Source organism: Cyprinodon variegatus, unplaced genomic scaffold (genome assembly GCF_000732505.1).
Source record: "Cyprinodon variegatus isolate N-32 unplaced genomic scaffold, C_variegatus-1.0 Scaffold29, whole genome shotgun sequence".
In the NCBI taxonomy this organism is placed as follows: Eukaryota; Metazoa; Chordata; class Actinopteri; order Cyprinodontiformes; family Cyprinodontidae; genus Cyprinodon; species Cyprinodon variegatus.
The window spans coordinates 313,843-336,316 of NW_015150482.1; the positions used below are offsets into that span (position 1 = coordinate 313,843).

The window sequence follows — 22,474 nt, forward strand, 5'->3', positions numbered from 1 at the left end:
TGAGGCGCTCTTTAATACCATAGCTGTAATCTCATCATAGGACTGCAGATACTCGACAATCTTGGACTTGTGCGCGGGTTCAACACGAGCAAAGCAGCGAGCCTTGACCACAGCATCCCTTTGCGCAGCAGGTGAGAGATCATCAAACTCTCTGCCAGTGAAAGCCATGCTGGAAACATCGTCATCTTCTCCAAAAATGCCAATACGTCTGCAAATAGCCACTGCCGTACCTACAATATTTGCACACACAGCATTTACTACTTCAGACTTGAACATTTAAACATTTTAGTCTCTCCAGTTTTGTGATTTGTGTATTTTACCCTTGTTGTCTCCAGTGATCATAATTACTCTGATGCCAGCAAGACGACAAAGCCTAATAGAAGCTGCTACTTCTGCTCTGGGAGGATCCAGCATGCCAACACAGCCCACAAATGTTAGATCAGTCTGAGAACAAAAAGAAATACAGACTATAGAAGTTAAAAAACAGGTCCAACTATGAGGCACAGCTTATCCTACTCCCCAGGCTCTCACCTCATATTCCACAAAGCGAGAGGAATCCTCCAATACAAGGCTTTCTTTGTTTGCAGGGTTATCTCGCGTTGCCAGAGCCAGACAGCGCAGAGTGTCTCTGCCAGTCCCATACTCTCTAATCACAGACATGATCTTTTCCTTGATAGCAGGGGTCATGGGCACCTTGCTGCTGCCCACACGGACATGTGTGCACCTGTCAATAACTCCCTCTGGGGCACCCTATAAGCAAAGATGGTTAAGATGATGAAATGGGCAGGAGATATCAAAAGACATAAGATGTCCATCTGCAGATCCTTACACATTTTAGACTGAGTTTTCCCAAACAATTCCAGAAAATAGCCTTTTTTAACCACCGTTTTGAGGAGTGTTAAAAGAAGAAGATTTGATTTTAAGGCTGATTATGGTCAGACTTAAAATGTGAACCTGGATAAGTAACAAACTAAAAGGATGGAATGGGTGGGAAACAGAGTGAAAAAAGATCATGGAGGCCTGGTGGAAAACCAGATGAAGAGATAACAGACGAGCAGAGGGACAAATGGATAGAAGATAATGAAAATGGATGGACTGACAATACTGAAGGGATGGATGAGATTACAGTAAGAGAGAAGACGATGAATTGTGGACAAATGGACTGAAAGATTGCGTGATGAAAATGTGGAGGTGGGGTGCCTGGTCGAGCAGCTAAAGAGACAGACCAATGAGAAATAGATGAAGGGATGCACGGACAAATAAGGACAAGTGTATAATTGCAGTTAATGAGGAAAAATCTTTTTGTCTAAACTCTGCTCTCTTACAGATACAGAGTTTTCTTTTACCTTGACAAACATCTTGCCTAAAGGAGACCTCATTTTATTTGGAGTGCAGTATACAGACATAGACTTCCTGTCTCTGGAAAACTCCAGAGTAAATTCCTTCTTCATGAGCTGCTTGATCACCTATGATGAATGGAAACAGACATGAACATTTATATATCATTTTAAGACTTTATTGTTTGCTTTAAAGTGTTAAAGGTTACATACAGAGTTGCAGGCATTGGCTCGCTCCACTTTGGACAAGCTTTTAATGTCCGTATCAAGCACGTTCATCTTCTCCACCAGACATGTCAGAGCAGTCTCTGTGGCCTCTCCCACCTTCTCATATACACCTTTTGTCTAAACATAAAAAAAAACATTAATGACTGAAACAGAAACAAGTACAATGTCCAAGAGAAAGACTTTACACCACAAACCTCATTATAGTCCAGTGATGAGTCATTGCATAGAGCACAGATAGTGGCCAGCTCAACCAAGCCATCATACTGGGAGCATTTTACTGGTTTACCATTGTGAAAGCTAAAACATAAGAGAAGTGAAAAGATTGATGCATATTACCGGTTTAATGGTTCGCACATAGAGTTCCTCAACACATTTCTACATGTATGATCTGGATATTTTAGCTGTAAAATCATTAACTTGAGCTCAGAAGACATTTTAAAGCATTGAATACTCACACTTCTCCCTCTGGGGCGTATGTGGAGCCGGTAACAGTGAATTCCTTTAATGTGCAGTGCTCCCCTTCTGCTTTATCGATAATAAACATCTAAAATGTATAAAAAACATTAAAAATATATTTTAAAAACTGCTTGAAAAGTCAGAGTCAAAGAAACATATCTAATGTATCAATGCTCAGTTTTTAGATTGAAAAAAAAAAATGGAAGGCAACATTATTCTGTCTTTAATCCAGCAGGTGGCAGCCTGTTACAACAGTGAATAGGTTATAATCCAAAGCATACAAAGAACACTGTGGCGGGTCAGTTCTATAAATGTCATCTTAAAACAACCGAGGCACAATCTTCTATGTTGGAGTTTAAGTTCAGGAACACAAAGTGGAAGATTTAATCCACTATTTGGAAGCAATTTAATTCTAACCTTATGGTTTGAATCGTTGGATCATACCCAGAGTAGCAGAGTGTAATAACCTTCAATGCAAACTTCACTTAAATATAATCACTTAATACTATCATCACAGCTTCTGCCAATTTTAAGAATATGCTGCACTTCAAGCTGCAGTTTCTCATCCAGCAGTCAAATGAGTAGTTATTAATAACTACATTCAAAATTGTACTCAGCATCTGCTCTTAAACCCAAGGGAACGTATTTCCCTCTTCAAATGAAAAGTAAAATGTCCATTTAAAATGATGTGCAGGCATTATGTCAGCACTCAAACTACAGAAAGATGTAGATATCCAGGCAAAGCAGAAAGAGACACAAGGTCAGTTACGCAACTCAACTGGTTTTTGCTGCTGACTAACTACTGCGTACTGATCAGAATTCTGTTTGAGTGGAGGGGCGGCGGTAGAAAATACGCATCCTAAAACATAGAGGCATGGAAAAGGAGAGCCGTACGCTCAGATAGGCAGTACCCGACATAATAGACAAGATATTTATGCTTAGAACTCTGGATGGTGGAAAAGAAACCATCTAATTTTCTATGTTTCCACTCTAATACATTAATATTTGTAATGGGTCATCCAGACAGAGCAATACGCACTTCCCACAGTGCTGCTGATCCCAGAAGGATTCTTTCATACATAAACATATCCTGCAACACATCCCCAGTGTTGTGCTCAAACACATTTACAACAGCCCTTACATTTCCTAAAAACCCTGAGATGCTCTTCTTTCACATGACAAACCTAAACTGGGTGAAATCCTCCTTGGCATCTAAAAAAGCTCTTTTAGGTAGTGAATAAAAACCGTAAACTGAGTCTTTTGGTTATTAAGCTAAACTACTTTAAGCAAAGAGCAGCAGCATTTCATAACAATGGTTAAAACTATTGGTGCTATATTATTGCACTCATTGTTTTTCTTTGTTAATGGGGACAATATAACAATCCCATCAGTTTATAACTTGGCTATAAAACCTTATTTTGCACCTTTTTTTAACAGTTTATATTTCATTATCAAACGCAAATTTTTGCATTGCAATTTTTTTGTTTTTGCCTAGGAGCTTGATGCAGACAGGGTGTCTCCAGATAAGGTTGCATCAACAGCAAATAAATAACCGACAGCTGAATGCATTCCATCACTGTGGTCATTTCTTTATAACCATCAGAAATCAGTATAGCTAAAATGACACGGCTAGTATTATATTTAACTGTCACATGACAGTCTGCCTTTGTCCATGTTCTGCTCTTAGAGTTGAATATGGCCATGTTATGTCAACAACTAATTTACATTCATAATATATCCTAAAGATTCTCACCCCCCACTTGGAAACCTAAAGAAATGTAACGGATCAGCCTACTGGAACCGTCGGGCATCTATCCAAACTTTTCTATTTACTGGTGCCTGTAAAGCAGACACTTGATCATGGTGTGCTGTAAAACTATAAACTCCATGTGGTCTTCTCTTTTCCAAGAAATGTCTGTTCACTTACCCTGCAGACAGACATCTGATTGGTGGTCAGAGTGCCCGTTTTGTCGGAACAGATGACAGATGTACAGCCAAGGGTCTCCACGGAGGGCAAACTGCGGACAATGGCATTCTTCTTGGCCATGCGGCGTGTTCCCAAAGCCAGGCAGGTAGTGATGACAGCAGGCAGACCTAGAGACGGGTTACAACAGATTCACAGACGGGAACAGCATTAAGCTTAAGCTGATGAAAAGCACAAAAAGATGGTTTTCCTTTAGTTTTCTATACCTTGACAGGTACAACTAAATAAATGTTGCCATGTTTTTTGTACGCCTTAGGGGGCAAAAACATTTTCTGGGCATGTTGAATTGTTGTTGTAACTAGGCTTACCCTCTGGAATAGCAGCGACTGCCAGAGCCACTGCAATCTTGAAGTAATAGACTGCCCCTCGGATCCAGGAACCACCGTGGACAGGGTCGTTGAAATGTCCGATATTGATGATCCAAACAGCAATGCAGATCAGTGAGATGACCTGTGATAGCACATTTGTTCAGGGTGAAGATTTTTGACAAAACTAATAGGTTACCATTATCCATTACACATTGATCTAAACCAGAACTCTTGACAGAAGCGTAGAAATCTGTAAACCTTGGATAGTTGCTGCCCAAACTCATCCAGCTTCTGCTGCAAGGGCGTGCGCTCCTGCTCGGTGGCCGCCATCTCATCTCGGATTTTCCCGATCTCAGTGTTCCCGGCTGTGGCCACCACCACACCTACAGCCTTACCTGCGGCGATGTTTGTACCCTAATGAAATTAAGCAGGTAACAAACAGTTAATATTAAAAGATCCTTCGTCCCATCAGGAGAAGTTTGAGCCATTAATGAAAAATTAAAGGCAAATACTTTAATTTTTATTTTGGCAGCATTAATTGTAGTCAAAGAGGGTTCTACAACAAAAAAAAAAAACTTAAAGGGGCTGTACTGTACAACACAAATGTACAACACCCATTCATATAATTGTTTTTAAAAATCATTTGATGTTCCCTTAATTTCATATTTCACATGATCCTTATAAAATATGTGGACCTTTGTGGATAGTGACAACTTTTGGAAAAGCTCCATCAGTATGAATTCTCTTAGAAATCCTGTATGCCTCTTCATGATTAAAAACCAAAAAAGAGGAAAGCATTGTGCAAAAGAAAACTGAAGTGAAAAAGGCTCAACAGGTATCCAAATACAAATGAAAAAGAGACAATCTAGTGAGTCACTCACAGAAAAGAGCATGTTCTTTTTATCCTGGTTGACAGCTCGTGGGTCTGGCACCGGATCTGTGTGTTTGATCACAGATACGGACTCTCCTGCAAGATGATGAAACAGGAGATATGAGAACAGGAAATGGAGTGAGTTTCTACACAGCAGAGCATGAAGAGGTAATAGTGGTGGCTGGCTGGCTGGCTGACATTTTAGGTAGATGTGTGGAAAAGGCTTAGCAGCTGACTGAGCGAGCCTGAAGTCTATCAGATACTGCCCAGGTTCTGTCTTTCAAAGGCCTTATCTAATGCCTGCTTACACACCGTCTGTGTGCACTTTTGGACATAATCAACTGTGCATGAATTGTAAAGCTCTAAAAGAACAAGACCAGGAGCGTTTGAAAGGCGGCATGGCCATGAATGGGGAAGGAAAGAGAGGAGAAAAATAGCTCAAACACTAAAATATCCCATGGAATTTGCTACCAATTAAGGCAGCAGAGCAAGACGAGAGATTTAAGGAGTTGATTCACTTCTTCTCCTGAACATCAGACATCCTTCTTAATCTGTAAATTATCCATCCACAGATGGATGCAGGACAGTCCTTGTTCAAAGTACACTACTTTTTGTAATATAGACTCAGAATAATGGATTACTATATGCAAAGAGGGCGATTAACTTCACCTACATGTCCAGACTAGACAAAGAGATTTTATTAAAAGAGACTAGTAACTCACAGTGGATAAAGAGGAAAATGAGTGAATGAGGATAGATAAAAAACTTGTTTTGAAAAGCTTTTACCTGTCAGAATCGACTGGTCCACCCTCAGAGTGGTTGACTTTATAGAAGTCAGTCTGATGTCTGCAGGCACTTTGTCACCAACTGTGGACAGAAATGACACTTAAGAGATCTTACATTTTAGCTGCATTCACAAGTAAAAAGAAAGACGCATAACCAGAGATCTTACACGACTGATGGCATAAATGCATATTCTTCAAGGATTTTATCTTAACAAAAGTTCTGAGCTTTCACACCATTTAGCCGCAGAATAAATACACACATTCAAAACAGCTTTATGGCAACTTTCTACAGCTGTGAGACTTCAAAAGAAAATCATGAGGAAGCTGGAGAAGAAAAGGAAGCACAGAACAAAAGAAGGAAAGTAAGGATAAAAGTATTGACAGACAATAGATAATGAATATATGAATGGATGTAGAACAGATGAATTGGGGAATGGAAAAAATATCAAAATGGATGCATAACAGATATAGAACAGGTGGATCTATAACAATGGATAGATAGATGGAGGGATGCAACAACTAGACAATGCACAAAAAAATAAAATTAAGTCTTGAAATGTTTACACTCACGACTCTTTCCTACTGCATCAAGAACCTAATTTCAAGTAAATAATACCTGATGTTACGTTAAAACCAGGGATGCACCGATCCGATATTTTTATCGGTATCGGTCCAGGTATAAAGGAAAAAAAAAAAGTAGATCGGTATCGGTGACAATTGACTCTCAGCCTACTAGCCCTATGGCTACGTGCAATATATGTGGGAGAAATGTTCCGAGGGGCGGTGTTAAATCTTCAAACTATAACACCACCAACTTAATGAAACACAACCAGAAGTTTAATAACAACGAACATGCTGAGATATCGGACTCAGCAAACAAAAAGGAAGCAGCAGGAAGCAGCTAACTTTGATGTAAGCACAGGAAAGAAGTGAAATATGTCCATGTGACAGTATACAGGCCAAAGAAATCACAGAGATAATGCTTGATAATGATAATTTTTTTTTTTTTTTTTTTTTTACATGTTGACCAAGTCAGAGAACTTTTGGTTTAAGATTTTGTGCACAGTTGGTAAATAAATGAGTCATAACATTTATATTTGGGTTGTTTCCCCATTTTATTTTTTATTTTTTACCAAAAGGGAAATCAAATCATATGCACAGAAGAATTATCCCTGTTTTTTTTTCACACAATAAAACCATTTTTAGATAATAATTCAGTGCACGACATTAAACTTCAAATATCGGTATCGTATCGGAGGTGAAAAATGTGGATCGGTGCATCCCTAGTTAAAACCCAATTCTCCAAATTCAAATCGGACCAAAAACAAAAAGTACAACCTTAAAAAGCAAAACAAAAGGTGGACAGCGGCTGAATCAAAAAGCTGACTAACACTAATACAGCTATCTTCGGAGAGTAATAAGATAACAGTTTTGTGTTAGAGGCATCAGGAAAAGGTCACGCTTTCAGCATTAATAATGATTCACTCAGACGAGAACAAACCACTAATAGAATTCAGGATGTTCTTTTTTTTTTTTGTCCTCAAAAAGAAGGCTCCAGCAATAAAATAAACTTGAAATGTAAACATATTTCAAGCACAGATCTTCGTTTGAATCTTAAGGCACAAGAGAAGCTGCAGACTTTTACTAGACCTATAAAGATGAAGCTGTTCTGCAGCTTTACTTGGCTTGGGTTAAATGAAAAGGGAGAAATGCTGATAAGCACGGTTCAACATGTATCTTGTAATTTAATAAAAATGTCTTTTTCTTCCCCTCAACAAAAAACATTAAAACCTCTTTAAAAAGTAAAAACCAGCAGAGATGCATAAAAGAATTATATCTAGAGGCTATCATTTGATTATTCATGGCTTATTTTTAGACAAATTTACTGAAAAACCAGAACGGAAACTGCCACTGTTCCCGAGATATTTTCCATTCACTTTGACATCACACAGCTTGAAAGGGCGAAGATAAAAGCGATGACTCGGAGGCGCTTTAGAGATCACTCTCTGGACAGTACAGAGTGGTGACAGACATGTAAACCAACCCTAAGGATTCTGCTGTGCCTGTTGGAGGAGAGGAAAAAGTGGGTTTAGATGAGTTTGTTAAACTGTACGCCCAAAAATGGGAAAACTATTTTGATCATTTGAAGACATGCAGCTGGAATAAGGGGAGGGGGATGATTAGAACATCTGTTTAAAGTAAGGATATCCCTCGCCTTGAGATGAGCTAAAATAGAAACAGTGCCACATGTGACTGCATCCAGACAGTTCATTAAATCTGACCATTCACACAAGACCATTAGAACTCACTTCCTCCATGAAGAAATGGACTCAAGTCAGAGAAACATACTTCATAAGCATCTGGGCTGGAAAGTAAACAAATGAGGTCCTGATTCTGCAGAAATTTGTTTTCACACGGTATTAGAGTAATACTTGTTGCCTCTATAGTCATGCTCATGGATTGGATGGGCTGTTCTACCTTATTTGGTGTCAATGGTTTACTATGCACTGTCAAAACCTATCTATCACGGCTATATCCCTTTAAAAAACAGAAGAGGGAAGAAGATGATGCACTCAAAGCCTGTGGGAAGCTTCTAACAAAAAGTCACTAATTAGAAAGCCTCTAACCAATAGAGAAAAAAAAAAGGACACCCTGCTAATTTCCTATTCACTGGGGTATACTGGGAATAGGGTCACGGTAACCCACTTACACTGTAAAAAAGGGATGGTTTGGAAGTCAGATGAGACGAGTAAAGGCAAATAAAACTCTTGAGTTAAAAATTAAAGGATAATAGATAAGGGTACATTAAAATAAGCTCCAGATAAAATATACTTTTCTTAGTAAAAGTTTAAAACCAAAGCAAAATATAATTGCTACAAGACAGTACTTCTTTTTCACAATGCTAATAAAATTTTACAATATTGCACTGAAAGTGTTCTGGAGTGACCCAATTTTCAAATCCATGTGGGAAATGGTTTGCCCTTGGTCTTAAAGAGAACGCTTTATATAGTTTTTTTGTTTTTTTTTTAATTGTGTTAACGGCCTTAAAACAGGGACTTTTCTTCCCTTCCTTCCTCATCTGCTGCCCAAAGATAAAAGACCCGTTAGCTGACATCATAGAAGAACCTTCCACTAGCCTTGCAATGTAGCCCTAAAATACCAATAGAGATGGGAATCGAAAACCGGTTTGTGTTCAGAACCGGTTCTGTGTGTTCCAATTCCATGGCACCGTTTGGCAACTCGCCTAACGGTTCTTTTAACAGTTCCAGGCAGTACCAGAGCCTAGCACTGCGCTGGGCAGCACAACTTACGTCACTTTTTTTACGCAAGCTACGCACATGGCATTCAGTAAGCAAGTACTACGTGACCAGGCGTAAGTCTAGAAAAGCAAAACAAAAAAATAGCGTCCCATCGGGTAAACCGATCGAAAGTTTGGATGTAAAGCGGCAATAACGTCCAACATGCAGAAACACCTGTGAACACAACATGGTATACATTTTAACAAATGCCGTGTTTTTGATGCCTTCCGGACAGAAGCTAAAGTTACGACCAGCATGGAAGGTAACTGGTGGTAAGTACCTACTTTTATATCACTGGCTGTGATAATGTGGTTCCTAGTAAACCATATGCCATTTCTGGAAATAAACCAATTTCCTACCTCGCTTTGGGGTTATTAAACATGCTACAAAGTTGCTCTGCAGTTTGGGGGCAAGAGAAAAGTGACGCTCATTTATTCAAATCAGGGAGAGATTAGTTTATTTCCCCAAATTGTGTAGTAATGCTTTTTCATTAAACGGATGGCTTCTCCATTAGATTTAGATGATTGTGACGAGACGGGTTGCCTCACTGGCTCAGAGGCCGGCTGCTCCCGTTCACTGCCTTTTGTTTTCTCAGAGGCAGGCAGAAATAGAATGTCCCAGACGAAGGTAGACGAATGTCACCGTGCACTTACCAAGTTTATTGTTTCATAGAATCGATAAGAGAATGAAATCGTTTTACAGAATCGATAAGGGAATCGGAATCATGAAAATCTTATCAATTCCCAACCCTAAGTACCACACGGGTGGCCAATCGAAGAGCAAAAACTGGACCACAAACAGCTGACATGACTTCCAGACACATTAAAGCCACAACACATATTTCTTAAACTGATGGACCAAATTATCTCTGACAAAAAAGTACAAAGGGGTGCACTTGAGTAAGGGATGAAAATGTTATGTTTCCTATTTTACCAGATCAATGAAGACTCCTAAATAATTCTCAAATTTTGATTATGTACAACGATGCAATATAAAAAGCACAAAAGCCCCAAAAATAAAAAAAGAATAAAAAACAATCAAAGTGAAAGCTGCTAATGGAAGCAAACCGATCAAAGAAACAAACACTTAAAAATAACCCGGCTGCATCCATTCTACACATTATATCCCGTCTTGCACACTAAAGTGCTGTTAAGGGTATAATTAGTGGGAACAGACACCAGTACCACATGTAGAAAATAGAACTGAAAACTGAAACAAGTTAACATTTAGATAGTAGGGCTGGCTAGTCCTGAAAATCCCACATTTAACACCCCTGAAAGGTCACTGGCAGCGCTGCACTGTCTAAATGAAACGGTCTCCCTCCATGCTTTGGAAACCGATAGCAGACCCCTTAGGACCAGCAGAATGAGAAGTGCTGGTGTTCTTTCTGAGGACAAGGCCACATTTATCCCTCCAGATTAAATCCTACATCAGTGAAACCGACAACACTGACAACATCAAACAAAAACACTGCAAAGTTGCACCATATATATTGAATCCTCTGAACTTCCATATCAATGCGTTTTTTGTTTTGCACATCTTTTTTCCTCCCACATCGTTTACATTTGATCTCTGCTGCACTTTAAGAAATGGAAATGCCATGAGAGCTGTACAAATCGAAATTTCACTTTGTATACACGGAGTGTATACAATATGACAATAAAAGTTGTCCAAGTCTAAATATATCTGAACATGTTAACAGTCATCTGTTTAATGCCCAACAAGCACCTTGGTTTAGCTAGCTCTCCTGTTTAAGAGCTCAGAGGGCCGTAAACAGCACTCTGGGTCACACAGCTTAGGCAGCAACAGATCCCGCCCTCTCAAGTTACACAAATTCATTTTTAAAGAACAAGCCAGCATAGAGCACCGATGTGCTTTACATTGACCTAAAAAACATTTAAGAAATCTCAAACTAATACTTTGCTGCTTTAATATATCAAATTAATGTGTTCATTTATAAAGTTCATCACAATAACTGTCATAATTCTACCATTTCGGGTTTATTAGTATCGTCCAGTATTAACTACAACTGTTGACTTTGTCAGTCCATCTCTGGTTTTGTCTCCAGCCTAACCATTTTTATCTAACACCCTCTTGTTTTGCATTCACATGATGGATGTAAAACAGAGGTTGGCTTTAAGAACGTAAATGTTTCTTCACCCTCCAGCTATTCAAAACTATCACATGCTAAAGTTCTTTATGATAGAAATACTCTAGAATTTGTTGGGTTTCTCCACTCTCGGTGCTGTAATCATCTAAAGAGCTTATTGTAATAATCCTCGTTATTGATTAGAAACTTTGCATATGGACCATCTTTGACAGTTTATTAGTGATAAAGTTAACCTCTCTGTAGAAAAAAAAATAAAATAAAAGTGGTATAGGCTTAACAGGAAGCACCAAGGACTAAGCAAAGCAAATCGCCAATGGCTGCATCAACCAAATTCAGTCCACTTTTTGAGCATGATGGGTGCTGGAGCTGTAAGGATCCACGGTTTGACTTATTTGTCCCCTAATTTGAGTATTTTGACAACAGGGGCACCTAAAGAGAGGTTTTTGATAAAAGCTTGAACATCTATGTTTTAAAGTTCATAGTCTTTTAATCTTTTCCTCTGAACGTCCATATCCCTCTGAATGTTTATATCTTTGAATAATCAAGTAAGTCTAAATGAAATGCAGATAGAAAATTGCATAACTGCATATACATTATAGAGCCAGATTTTCAATTTTATATTTCTGCAGCAGTAAAATATTGCCAGCTGAGAGCAATATAATCAAAATGGGAACAATTTGAAGTACCTCCAAGCATCTAAAATGCTGCTTCTCAAATGGACACATCCTCTCATATGAGAAATGTCAAAATCACTGAAATTGTAAAACTAAAGCTGAAATAGAAACTGGTCTTGTTAATCTGGTTAATTCAATTTTAATTCCAAGTCCTCTTCACTCCCTTGTTTGGAGTCAGGCTGTGCAAACAACTATTTCCTCAAGGATACAAAGTAAACAACCACTGGTGGGAAAGTAATAAGCCTGGAGGCATCTGGGGACATGTTCTTTACAGAAAGGCTTACTCTCTAAAACCTCAAGTTTGGTGGCCTCTGTTAACTTCTTATGCCACTGCTACATTTATACTTTGTGTATATAAGCAGCAAGAACTACACTGGCTGTATGTGATTATGTTTCTTTCCAGAAATGTGCAGCTGAACTTGAAGAAGTGTTATCATGAAAATTTTAATTTGTGAGCAACACGTCCAACAGTTATTTTCATTTAGGACTACCTTTTTAATCACCTGGAATGTGTGCTGGTATCAGAATTCAGATAAAGACCTAAAAACTATTTTAATGTTGACACAGATATTCCAAAAACATATTTACATGTTTTTATAGGCAGAAATAATAACATTCCATTACTGAAATTCTATTTGTATTTACAGTGATGCACCAATAAAGTGCTCAGTGAGTAAAAGTGCACAATTTTTAACTCCATCACCTCTTCTCTACAGGTAGGTCAAATGCCGAAAAAAATAACTGAGCATCAAAACTGAGGGGCGGTGAATAATGCAGACATTAAGCGGATTAGCCCATATAAAGAAGCTATTTATTTACAATGCAGCCTTACAGGGTTGGATTCCCAAATTTGGTTGTTTAGGTGCATTCATTGCCTCATTGTCCGTTTCCTCTCTGCTTAAGGCAAATAAAATGCCAGTAGTGCCTCCAAGTTAGTTTTAAATGTTGCCAGAAAAATCATGCAATTTTCTGAACTTTGTTTTGTGTTCAATAAACTCAGATAAAAGTTTGAGATTTCAGCAATGATGTTTAAAGCCTATGAAAGGACAAACAGTTAATACAGGTTATATTTTGATTCCTTCTTTTAATCTAGTAAGTTTTAGATCAAACCAAAATTTACACAGATTGGTTTTAAAGAGCTTAAGCCCTGAGAATTTCCATTAAATTCCAGAAAATTTGTCATGCAATTAAACTAATCATTTTATCTTTAATTCGTTTTCCATTTGGCTCACAAAAAAAAAAGGTGGGGGGGGGGGGGGGGGGGGACTATAAAAATACAGCCATTAGAAGTTAGCAATTGGTGTGCTACATTTATGACCACATACCACAGAGAGAGAAACAAATGTCAAAACACAATTTGCAATGCCATTTCTAAACATACAGAGCATCCGGAAAGCATTCGCTAGTAGGAATCCTCAACCACAGTATCTATATGGCTGCAGGTCATAATGACAAAAAAAAAGATTATTTTCTGTACATACTAAAAAAAAAAGAAAAAAAAAAAGAAAGAAGACAAAGTGTTTTCTATGAAGCTCAAAGCTTAGGTCCTATTTCTACTGATCATCTTTGAGATGTTTACACAGCAAAGCTGAAGTCTACCTGTGGTAACTGAGTTGATTTGACAGCCACATTCACACATCTATATGATAAAGGTCCCACAACTGAGGGTGTATGTCATCAAGTCAAAGTAACTGTCGGTAAACCTTTGAGGCAGGATGTTCAAGGCAAAAATCAAGGGAATATTTCTGTTGTTCTGAGGTTCGTAGTAAACTAAGTGGCACCCATCATCCATAAATGGAAGACAATTGGAATCAACAGGTTTCCTCCTACTGGAAAGGGGAGGTTATTTAAAACTGAGAAAGATGACTGCAGTAATGCAAAGAGACATGGATACAAACCTGCTCCATGGTGCTCATGCTCTCACCTTTCAGCTGGACAGCGACCTCAAGCATACAGCCAAAATACCAAAGCAATGGCTTCAGAAAAACTCTATTAAAGTCCTAAGGTGGCCCAAATAAAGCTTATAATGGCCCAAACCTCATGGAACACTTCTAAAACCAAAACGTCCTCGTTCTACCTGATGGAGCCTGAGGCGTTCTGCAAGGGGATGAGGAGACTGCCCAAGCTTGTAGCATCAAGAGGACTTCAGGCTGTAACTGCAGCCAAAAATAAATCAACCAATGTCTTGAGCAGAGGCTGTTAATACCTTAGTGCAAGTTAGGTTTCTAATTTCAACAAACTTTCTCACTAGGGCGTGTTCTGGGTAGACTTTTGAGGGACACAAATGAATCAGAGTAATCTTTTCCACTTGGGGTGCTGATGTTTTAAGCATGTGGAACCACCACCCCCCCACCCCAAGTGCCTCTAGGTCCCTGTGTGATGCAAATCAATGACCCACCCCTCGTTCTCCTAGACTACAGATTGCTCTAGAGTAAATCGGAAGGACTGATAACAATTCCTAGACGGGTGCCGAAATGTTATCAGATGAACAGAGAACGTCCGGTTTCCTCCGATTTATAGGCAGAACTTCGAATTACTGCACACACAAACTGGAAAAATAAAAGATAGCAGGCTTAGCTGTAGAAAATGATTCAAATGGCCAATGAGGCAGAGATGCTCAAATTTGTAATAACAGCTTTCACACACATCTGGCTCAAGTAGATTCTAGTTAAAGTTAGTCAACTTAATTCGCAAAATGCTAAGTGTATTTCTGGGTATTCTAAGCTTGAGAAGGACATCAGTAGAATTGAATTATATGTTATTGACATATTACGTCTGTGTGAGTTACATCAATTACTGGAGAAGAATTTGACAAACTGCAGCTCTTCTTTACTTGGCAGGAAAAGTTTCCCTCTGAAGGTCTACAAGCATTCCAATAGTTTATTCATAGAGGCAGAGTAGATATCCATCTTTATGCATGTTTAAAAATTACTGATGTAGTAGTAGAACAAAAACAATATTTGAATTGGGTGTAAAAGGGAAAGGCAGATGGGGCCTTTCCCACAAAAGATAGAATCCAAAATATATTAATTATTGCAGTGTAATAAAATAATGCTTATTGAAAAGCAGATGTATGTGCTTACAGAAAGTTATGCTTTAGAACCTATTAAGCCTTAACACAATAGCATCAATTTTAAAGTGTTTAACTTGCGGACGCTGGAAGGAGGCCAAACAGTTCCATGCAAATGTTTGGGAACAAAATAGAAATTCCTCAAAACCAATTAAACTGTATTTGCAAGTAATGAAACATTTATTTTTATGGGTAGAAAACCAATTCATATAGCAGGAATTTAAAAAAAAATATATGAAAAAAAGCCAATTTACTAAAAGAAAAGCTAAACAACCAAACAGAAATGAGAGGACCAGAGAAGAGTGGAGCTGTGACGCAAGAGGTATAAACATTTGTGGCCCTGTCAGAGCAGAGGTTAGCCAAGAAATGTTCAGGAACACAGTGAGCCTTTTTTCTCATATTGCTTCAGTTCTTTACATGTACTTAACAATCATACTAAAAGTGTCAAAGGGAGGGAATAAGAGGAGCCAACAGCTGTGTATGTCTAAGACTGAACATAGAAAATTATTCATAGCAATGCAAGATCCCAAACGCAATACATTTCAGCTCCTAGGCTATTTAGCTTCTTAGATTGCTAAATCGTCTGAGACCAACATATAGTTTATATTAAAAATCTTACCAGCCACTTCTACGATGTCACCAGGCACAATGTCCCTGGCTTTAATTCTTTGGACACTTTTCCTGTCCTGGCGATACACTTTCCCCATCTCTGGCTCATATTCCTTTAGAGCTTCTATGGCATTTTCTGCATTTCGTTCCTTCAAAGTAGAAAAAGAAAAAAACAAATATTTTTTTAAAGAAAGAATGGAAAGATGTCAAACAACCCTGAAGCAATTTACAAGATTAGACAGGAACGACGGGATAATATAATTATTCAACACGCCGTTCAAACCATCAAAACAGAAAACCTGTAAACTGGGATGGAAAATTTAAGAGGGAAAAAAAAGCTTTAATAAAACATTGAAGGGTTAAACAGGAACATTTTAAGGGTAAGCCATTGTTTTCATTTCGGTGCCATTTGTTTAACCTTTCTAGTCTCAATGGCTCTAAATCTTTCGTCTTCCTGTTTAGAGCATTTCTTTCAGGCTAGATGGTTTTTGGCGACAGGTCTCAGCTTGTATAAAAGGCGGCCTGAGTTCCTTAGCAGATAACACAAACCAGAGCAATGCTTAATATTAGCTTGTTTACTTGTGTACTGGACTCTGAAGTGTTTGTTTTTAAAAGTACAACACTTGTGTGGTAAATTTTAAGTGCTTTAAAAAGAAAATTTTATATAAAAATATAAAAAGATTGGTAAATAGAACTGTAATAATTAATTACTGCAGGTTTTTGACATATATCAATTTAAACTGTCAGGTTTAATTTTTAAAAAGCTACAATGAGAGTGATATTCACAAAACAATGAAGAATATTCACTGCAACACCAGGTCTCATCTTTAATTCAGCACCATGTTTTGTTGTTTTTTTTATTCATTTTAAATATCCATCAAGTTCTTTTCCTTATTTCGCCTGGAAAATACACTAGAGTGTGGATGCAACTGGGAAGCTATCTACAAGAAAGTACACAAGAAACTAATTCTTAAGGAGGCTTGGGTAGTTTGGTGTTAAAAAGCAGCATCTCTTCTGCCATAATCTGTTGATGTTGCAAATGACTTAAGAAAGCTCTAGCTGAAAGAATGCCTGAGCTGTTCTGGGAACCTTTAGAGATGATTTTGCAAGGAATATCTCATTATAAAAGACCATCATCTTTTCAATGGTTTTCTGAAGATGTTCATAAAATTAAGAACGTCCTCTTCAGAAGACCATTGAACAAAGTGTGTTCACTCAAAGGCCTTTCTAGATCCACTGCAAGACAGACCCATACAGAAGATCCTTCCTGTCTACAGCTATCAACATAAAAAAAATTACTACAACATTTACTTGGTTGTTTTGGACAGAAATGAAATAAATCTTTAGTCTAATAACAACTAAATAAATTAGCATTAGCATGTTGCCAAAATACATACAGCATATGCTAGAAGACTGTTGTATAATAAATATTTAACATTCATGTATTGTGTAAATAAATAACATTATCAATTGAATCAATAATACGTGCCATTTAAAATGACCATTGTCAGTTTTAGACTTTGTTTCTGTCACATTAATAAATATTAAACATAAAATGACCAATATATGTTTTTTTCTCTGATGCAAGGGTAGGCCTTTCAGTGCAAAAATAATCTCAGTTCTCCACGTCAGTATGACTCACTAAGCCTATTTTGAAAGAACACTAAGCATTCAAAAGGGACGTTAAGAATCCTTTAGTGGCAAATATTAAAAATGTAACGTGTGTTTACCTGCCAGACTCCTACAATGGCATTTGCTATAAGAATAAGCAAGATAACGAAAGGCTCCACAAAGGCTGTGACAGTTTCTTCTCCCTCTTCAAACCAGGCCAGCACCTGCATGTTAAACAGAAAGAGTTGATCAGAAATGATATGTGTGATGACAGCATGAAATACTAGAAGCCCTGAATGTGATTTAAGTCAACATGAATACAATTTGCTGGGTTTTTTTCCCCATTAATGCCAGTATGATGGTAACAACAAAAGATGAGCTTCACATTAAAATGTACCACAAAGCAGCAAATAGATTTTACATTGTTAGGTTATGACAAAATATAAATGAGCTCAACATTTTAGGGCACCAGACAAAAAAGGACATAAATCATAGATGTATTTTTATTGACTATAGAACAGCTTCTTCTGTTTTTAATGTATGCATGGTCTACTGGTAAATTGAATTGTTACCGAGAAAGATTGCTGATTTTTAATTATTTTTATTTAACAGATTCAAATTTTTCCATGTCTTAAAAAACAAAAAAACAAAAAAAACTATTCTGAAACTCGTTGATCTATGACCTTTTAAACATACATATTTGTTTACAATTAAAGACGTAGGTAAGCGGATGTTCCAACAATTGCAGTTCCAAATTCTCCAGAGTGGTGCCCGACTTTACACGAGTGAATAAAGTGAATGTGATTGGGGGCGGAATTGTTATGGCGGAAGGTTTGCAAGCACATTTGGTTGTGATCGATGTTTTGGAAGCATCTTGCTAACCAGTTAGCAACTTAGTGCTAGTAGGTTCCCAATGGGAAATGACATTGGGACCAAGTAGCACTAAATTGGTGACTTACAAATGACACTGTCAAGGAACGCTATGGACAGCGGAAACAAGCAAGAGAAAGAGTTTTGTGTCGGAGGTCGTGGATGAGTCTCCTCCCCCACACATTTTATATTTAGAGGAGGAAAGTGGGGACCAAGTTGTTGTGGAAGAGGACGCCAGGAGCCTGGTTTGGTGTAGAAGTTTTACAGCCGTGCATGTTTGAGCCCTTGCCTCGCAACACTACCAGTTCCGTTAGCTCTACGCCTGCCGCATCCCCGTGAACACTGGGACGGAACTCAATGGTAAAGTAAATGATTCTTATTTCTTATTTCAACCGTTGCATATATTAGCTGAGACATATAACCGAAAATGTTTCATTGACAGATTACCGTTGATATATGATTGGCCGAATTTAGGTGTACAAACTGACATATAACTACCTGGACTGCATAAGATAACAAAAAACAAAACAAAAAACAGGAATTTTTTAAAAATAGAAATGTTCTAACTTTTGGGACAGTACGGTCTGATAAAGAGTATATTTATATACATGTTTAAGCCAGAATGATTTGAAATTTAAATATGACAACTTTAAACTCCAATGAATACTGTACAGATTGTTGTTGTTATAAAAAAATGGTAAATAACAGTTGTATCTAGCAGATATGGTTGTCAAAAGTATCGATACTCAAAAAAGTATTGATACTGAAAAGTTGTGTCTGGATACAATACTCATTTTCAAAAGTATCGATACAGTGCTACCACCAGTGGCACCTAAACAGTCATTCATCTTATGCGCAGATTAGAGGAAAATGCACTTTCTGAACACTGTGTGATTGAATAATTCTGCGCACTTTTTGGAAGGAACACTTCATTTTAAATTTGTAAGTTTTTTATCAAGCTTGCTTAATATTGTGCACAGCATACAACCTCAAAATATTGTTTATTGTATTTATTTATTTATTGTATTTTGTTTATTAATGAAAAACATTCTGTTGAATTTTGGAGTCTTTGTTTTTATCCTTGTGGTATCGAAAATGACTTTGAGTATCGAATATTTTACTTAGTATCGGTATCGAGATGAAAAGTTTAGTATCGTGACAACCCTACTAGCAGAGATAATAGCTATCCAAAGCCTTACTCCACCATCTGTAACTTTGCATCCTAGCTTTTGACATTTCCTGATTTAGAACACAGAAAACCTTTTGAGTGCTTCCAAAATCTATCAAATCCAATTTTAGCATCAGGTTTACCATAAAATATTTTTGCTTTAACCTACACTGACATAGAATAGTGCATATATAAATAATCTTTAAGCCTTATTTATCAATTACAACAGTAATAAAGCGTATTTAGAAAAAGTTCAAGCTAAATGTTAGAGGTAAGAAGTTTCAATCCACATTATTTTTCCATTAACGTGTCCTTCAGCATGGACTATCATTCTTCCCTGAAATATGAAAAAAGAACCTTGTTTTTTTAAATTCCTTTTCTATCTGCAAGATATTAGGGAAAGAGACATGTAAACGAAGGATCAAGCTGCTTCTTCTCTTGCCAATATTACAAACTGGGCCAAGTGAGTGAGAAAGAGAGCAGGAACCACTATCTCCTCTTTTAGAATCTGTGCCAGGAGCAGAATGTGTCAAATAAGACGCCAAGTGTCTGAGTCTTTTCTTCCTGAAGCCCATTTAATCTTCCCTAAACAAATTTAAATTGTATGCATTTATTCCATTACATTTATTATTCAAGGTACTTCTACAGAGTTTTTATTTAAAATTAAATACTGTTATGTTTAAATAACCACCTGTCTTTGAAGAATTTGTGTCCTTGAGAAAAAAAACGGTGTTATCCATTTCATTTGTTAACACTGCAATGCTGCATGTAAATGAATTGATCAATGTATCCTGAAAATATTCTTGGACTGGTTATGAGGGCTGAGTGTTAGGACCAAATTTTTCATACCAAAACTAATATATTTTATTCTCCTGATCATTTCATCAACACAAATTATAAATGACAGAAATTTCATTTCAATCATCCTTTCTTGGAGCTGACCTAAACACTAAGTGCAACTAAGTCCAAGCTACAAAGCATGCTAAAAAAAAAAAAAAAAAAAAAAAACAAGTTAGCAGGCCCCCTCACTGTAAACAATGAAAATCTAACATGTTTTCAGTGAGGGATTTTTACACAATGAACTACTTTATCAGGTATGAGCATACATCTAAAAACAAAAAGTGCCAGACTGACTCCAACAACAATGAAAGGACAAAGTAAAAAAAAAAAAAAAAAGCCAGATTTTCTAAAAATAGAATCTGTATAACTGCAATTTAATTTATCTGGATTTAATTTATTTTGGTTAACAGTCCTAAGTAGACCATTAAAGTAAAAATGTTTGCTTGTCTGGATAAGGATGAAGTAGATTGTGATCAGAAAGTTTAAAAATACCTGCATCTTTGAAAGCTGTGCAGGATGTCCAGTGATTTTATTTAATCTCTGGTGGGAGAGTTAATATGGTGTCTTCACTTTGGTTGCACTGCTAAATCTCAAAGAACAATGATTAAAGAGTTTGGTTGTCTTTCTAATTCTCATTATCTGTTATCTCGGCAAGCCGTTTTTCAGCTTCTGATTTGCAAGACAGCATGATGTAAACATTGTCCAGAACAGACAAGGAAAAAAAAGGTTTACGGTCTATGAAGATTTAAGACTGCAGCACATTTTTGTGCAGGTACCGTAACATATAAAAAAATAAAATTTCAACTCAAGTTTTTTCAGTGAAGATATCATACAGACCCATGAACAATACAGAATTATAGAGGGTTACTGGTTGCAGTAGTACAGTCCCCATCAGGGCCTGTAAATACAAACTAGACTTTCTTCCAGAAATTGCTTTCTATTATTCTACAATATTAAGGACAAAGCATGCTGCTTTTTGGAATGACATAATCAGTGCTTGCTCATGTTTTGGGAGATTATCAGACCTCTAGGTTTCAGCCTAATCAGTCATCATTACAGTATTACTAAAGGACCCATTCTACTTTTCAATTAAAATAAAATTGAGACAAATTTGTAATGCCAATCACTTCCTCCTTACTGTGCATTCACATCGGATGCAAATAAGGCAAGTATTTTATATGCTATCTCCATATAATGGTGCATTCACGAGTGATTACACAGTCTGCAATGCGAAGGATGTGCTTTGAGTGCATATTAGGCAATCAAAGCGAAGTGGCACCGAGATTTTAGGTGTGGTGGACGCATGGAGAGAAGGAAGAAAAGTAAGCAAAGTTTCTCGATGGAAAAATATAAACTGCTTATTTAATTTGCGTCAAAGAACTGATTAGGAACTGGATGTATTTGTGACATGGGGTTACTAAAAATAACATGACTATGATAAGGCTAAAAATAACAGGTAGGAAAGAAGAAAACAGCTCATCTCCGTTTTCTCATGGCCATGACCACAGGGTGAGATGCAACAGCCTGTAGCTCCTGCAAATGCTGTTAGCCATATATAGCCAATATAGTCAGCTTTTTATTAAGACAAGTACTGGATACTATTAGACTTAATGTGAGCACATTAAACTCAGGGCACACTCATTAAATAAAGCATAACAGATGTATAAATAATCTCTGCTTCGGTGATTTCCACTCCCCCAACATGATTGCAAGAGAAGGGACAACACACAAAACAAAGGTCTGGATAAGAATTTCACAAAATCAGTAGAGCCAAACACTGTTCCTCTGCCCAGCTCACTTTTGGCTCATGTCCAGATATAGTAGCACAGAATGGCTTGGATTAGACTAGGAGTGGAGAAACAGAAAACCTCAGGGCCCTCAAGTCCACTTCTACGTAGACACTTTGCTTTTAAATGGACAAACTGAGACTTCAGTGGAAACATTGCTTTTATAATAGTAGTAGTTCAGTATTCAGATGCAATCACATAAATGGATGGTTTTGTTAAGTAGTTTGGTTTATTAACCATCTTGTTTCTGGTATGTTTAAGGCAACTGATCTTTGGGTTTACACAAGCCATTATTAAGTTGAAAACATCTCAAGTTATTTTCCAACAATTTAATCCAAAAGTTTGCATCCAAATCACAAAATTAACATTTCAGAAATGTCTGCAAAGTAAAATGGCTTACTTCAATCCTACATATGAGACCCTTTTACTTTCAACTAAATGTCCAATTGACATTCAATGGAGGGGGG

At 37.3% G+C, this 22,474-nt stretch overlaps 1 protein-coding gene across 2 annotated transcripts in view; it reads right to left on the reverse strand.

Annotated features, from left to right (window-relative positions):
* The window catches only part of atp2a2 (ATPase, Ca++ transporting, cardiac muscle, slow twitch 2), a 30,704-nt gene that overhangs the window by 5,348 nt on the left and 2,882 nt on the right, over positions 1-22,474 (reverse strand). For both annotated transcript variants that reach the window (XR_001481995.1, XM_015398754.1), the window contains exons 4-17: positions 17,462-17,566; positions 15,742-15,880; positions 5,971-6,051; positions 5,195-5,280; positions 4,572-4,727; positions 4,314-4,455; positions 3,949-4,115; positions 2,021-2,109; positions 1,760-1,862; positions 1,551-1,682; positions 1,347-1,466; positions 532-750; positions 321-444; positions 19-230 (exon numbers count right to left, since the gene is read on the reverse strand). Coding sequence is in view for 1 of the 2 variants with exons in the window: in XM_015398754.1 (XP_015254240.1) it covers positions 19-230; positions 321-444; positions 532-750; positions 1,347-1,466; positions 1,551-1,682; positions 1,760-1,862; positions 2,021-2,109; positions 3,949-4,115; positions 4,314-4,455; positions 4,572-4,727; positions 5,195-5,280; positions 5,971-6,051; positions 15,742-15,880; positions 17,462-17,566 (1,875 nt within the window). In the remaining variant the exon portion in view is untranslated. The remainder of the gene's footprint in view (positions 1-18; positions 231-320; positions 445-531; positions 751-1,346; positions 1,467-1,550; positions 1,683-1,759; positions 1,863-2,020; positions 2,110-3,948; positions 4,116-4,313; positions 4,456-4,571; positions 4,728-5,194; positions 5,281-5,970; positions 6,052-15,741; positions 15,881-17,461; positions 17,567-22,474) is intronic.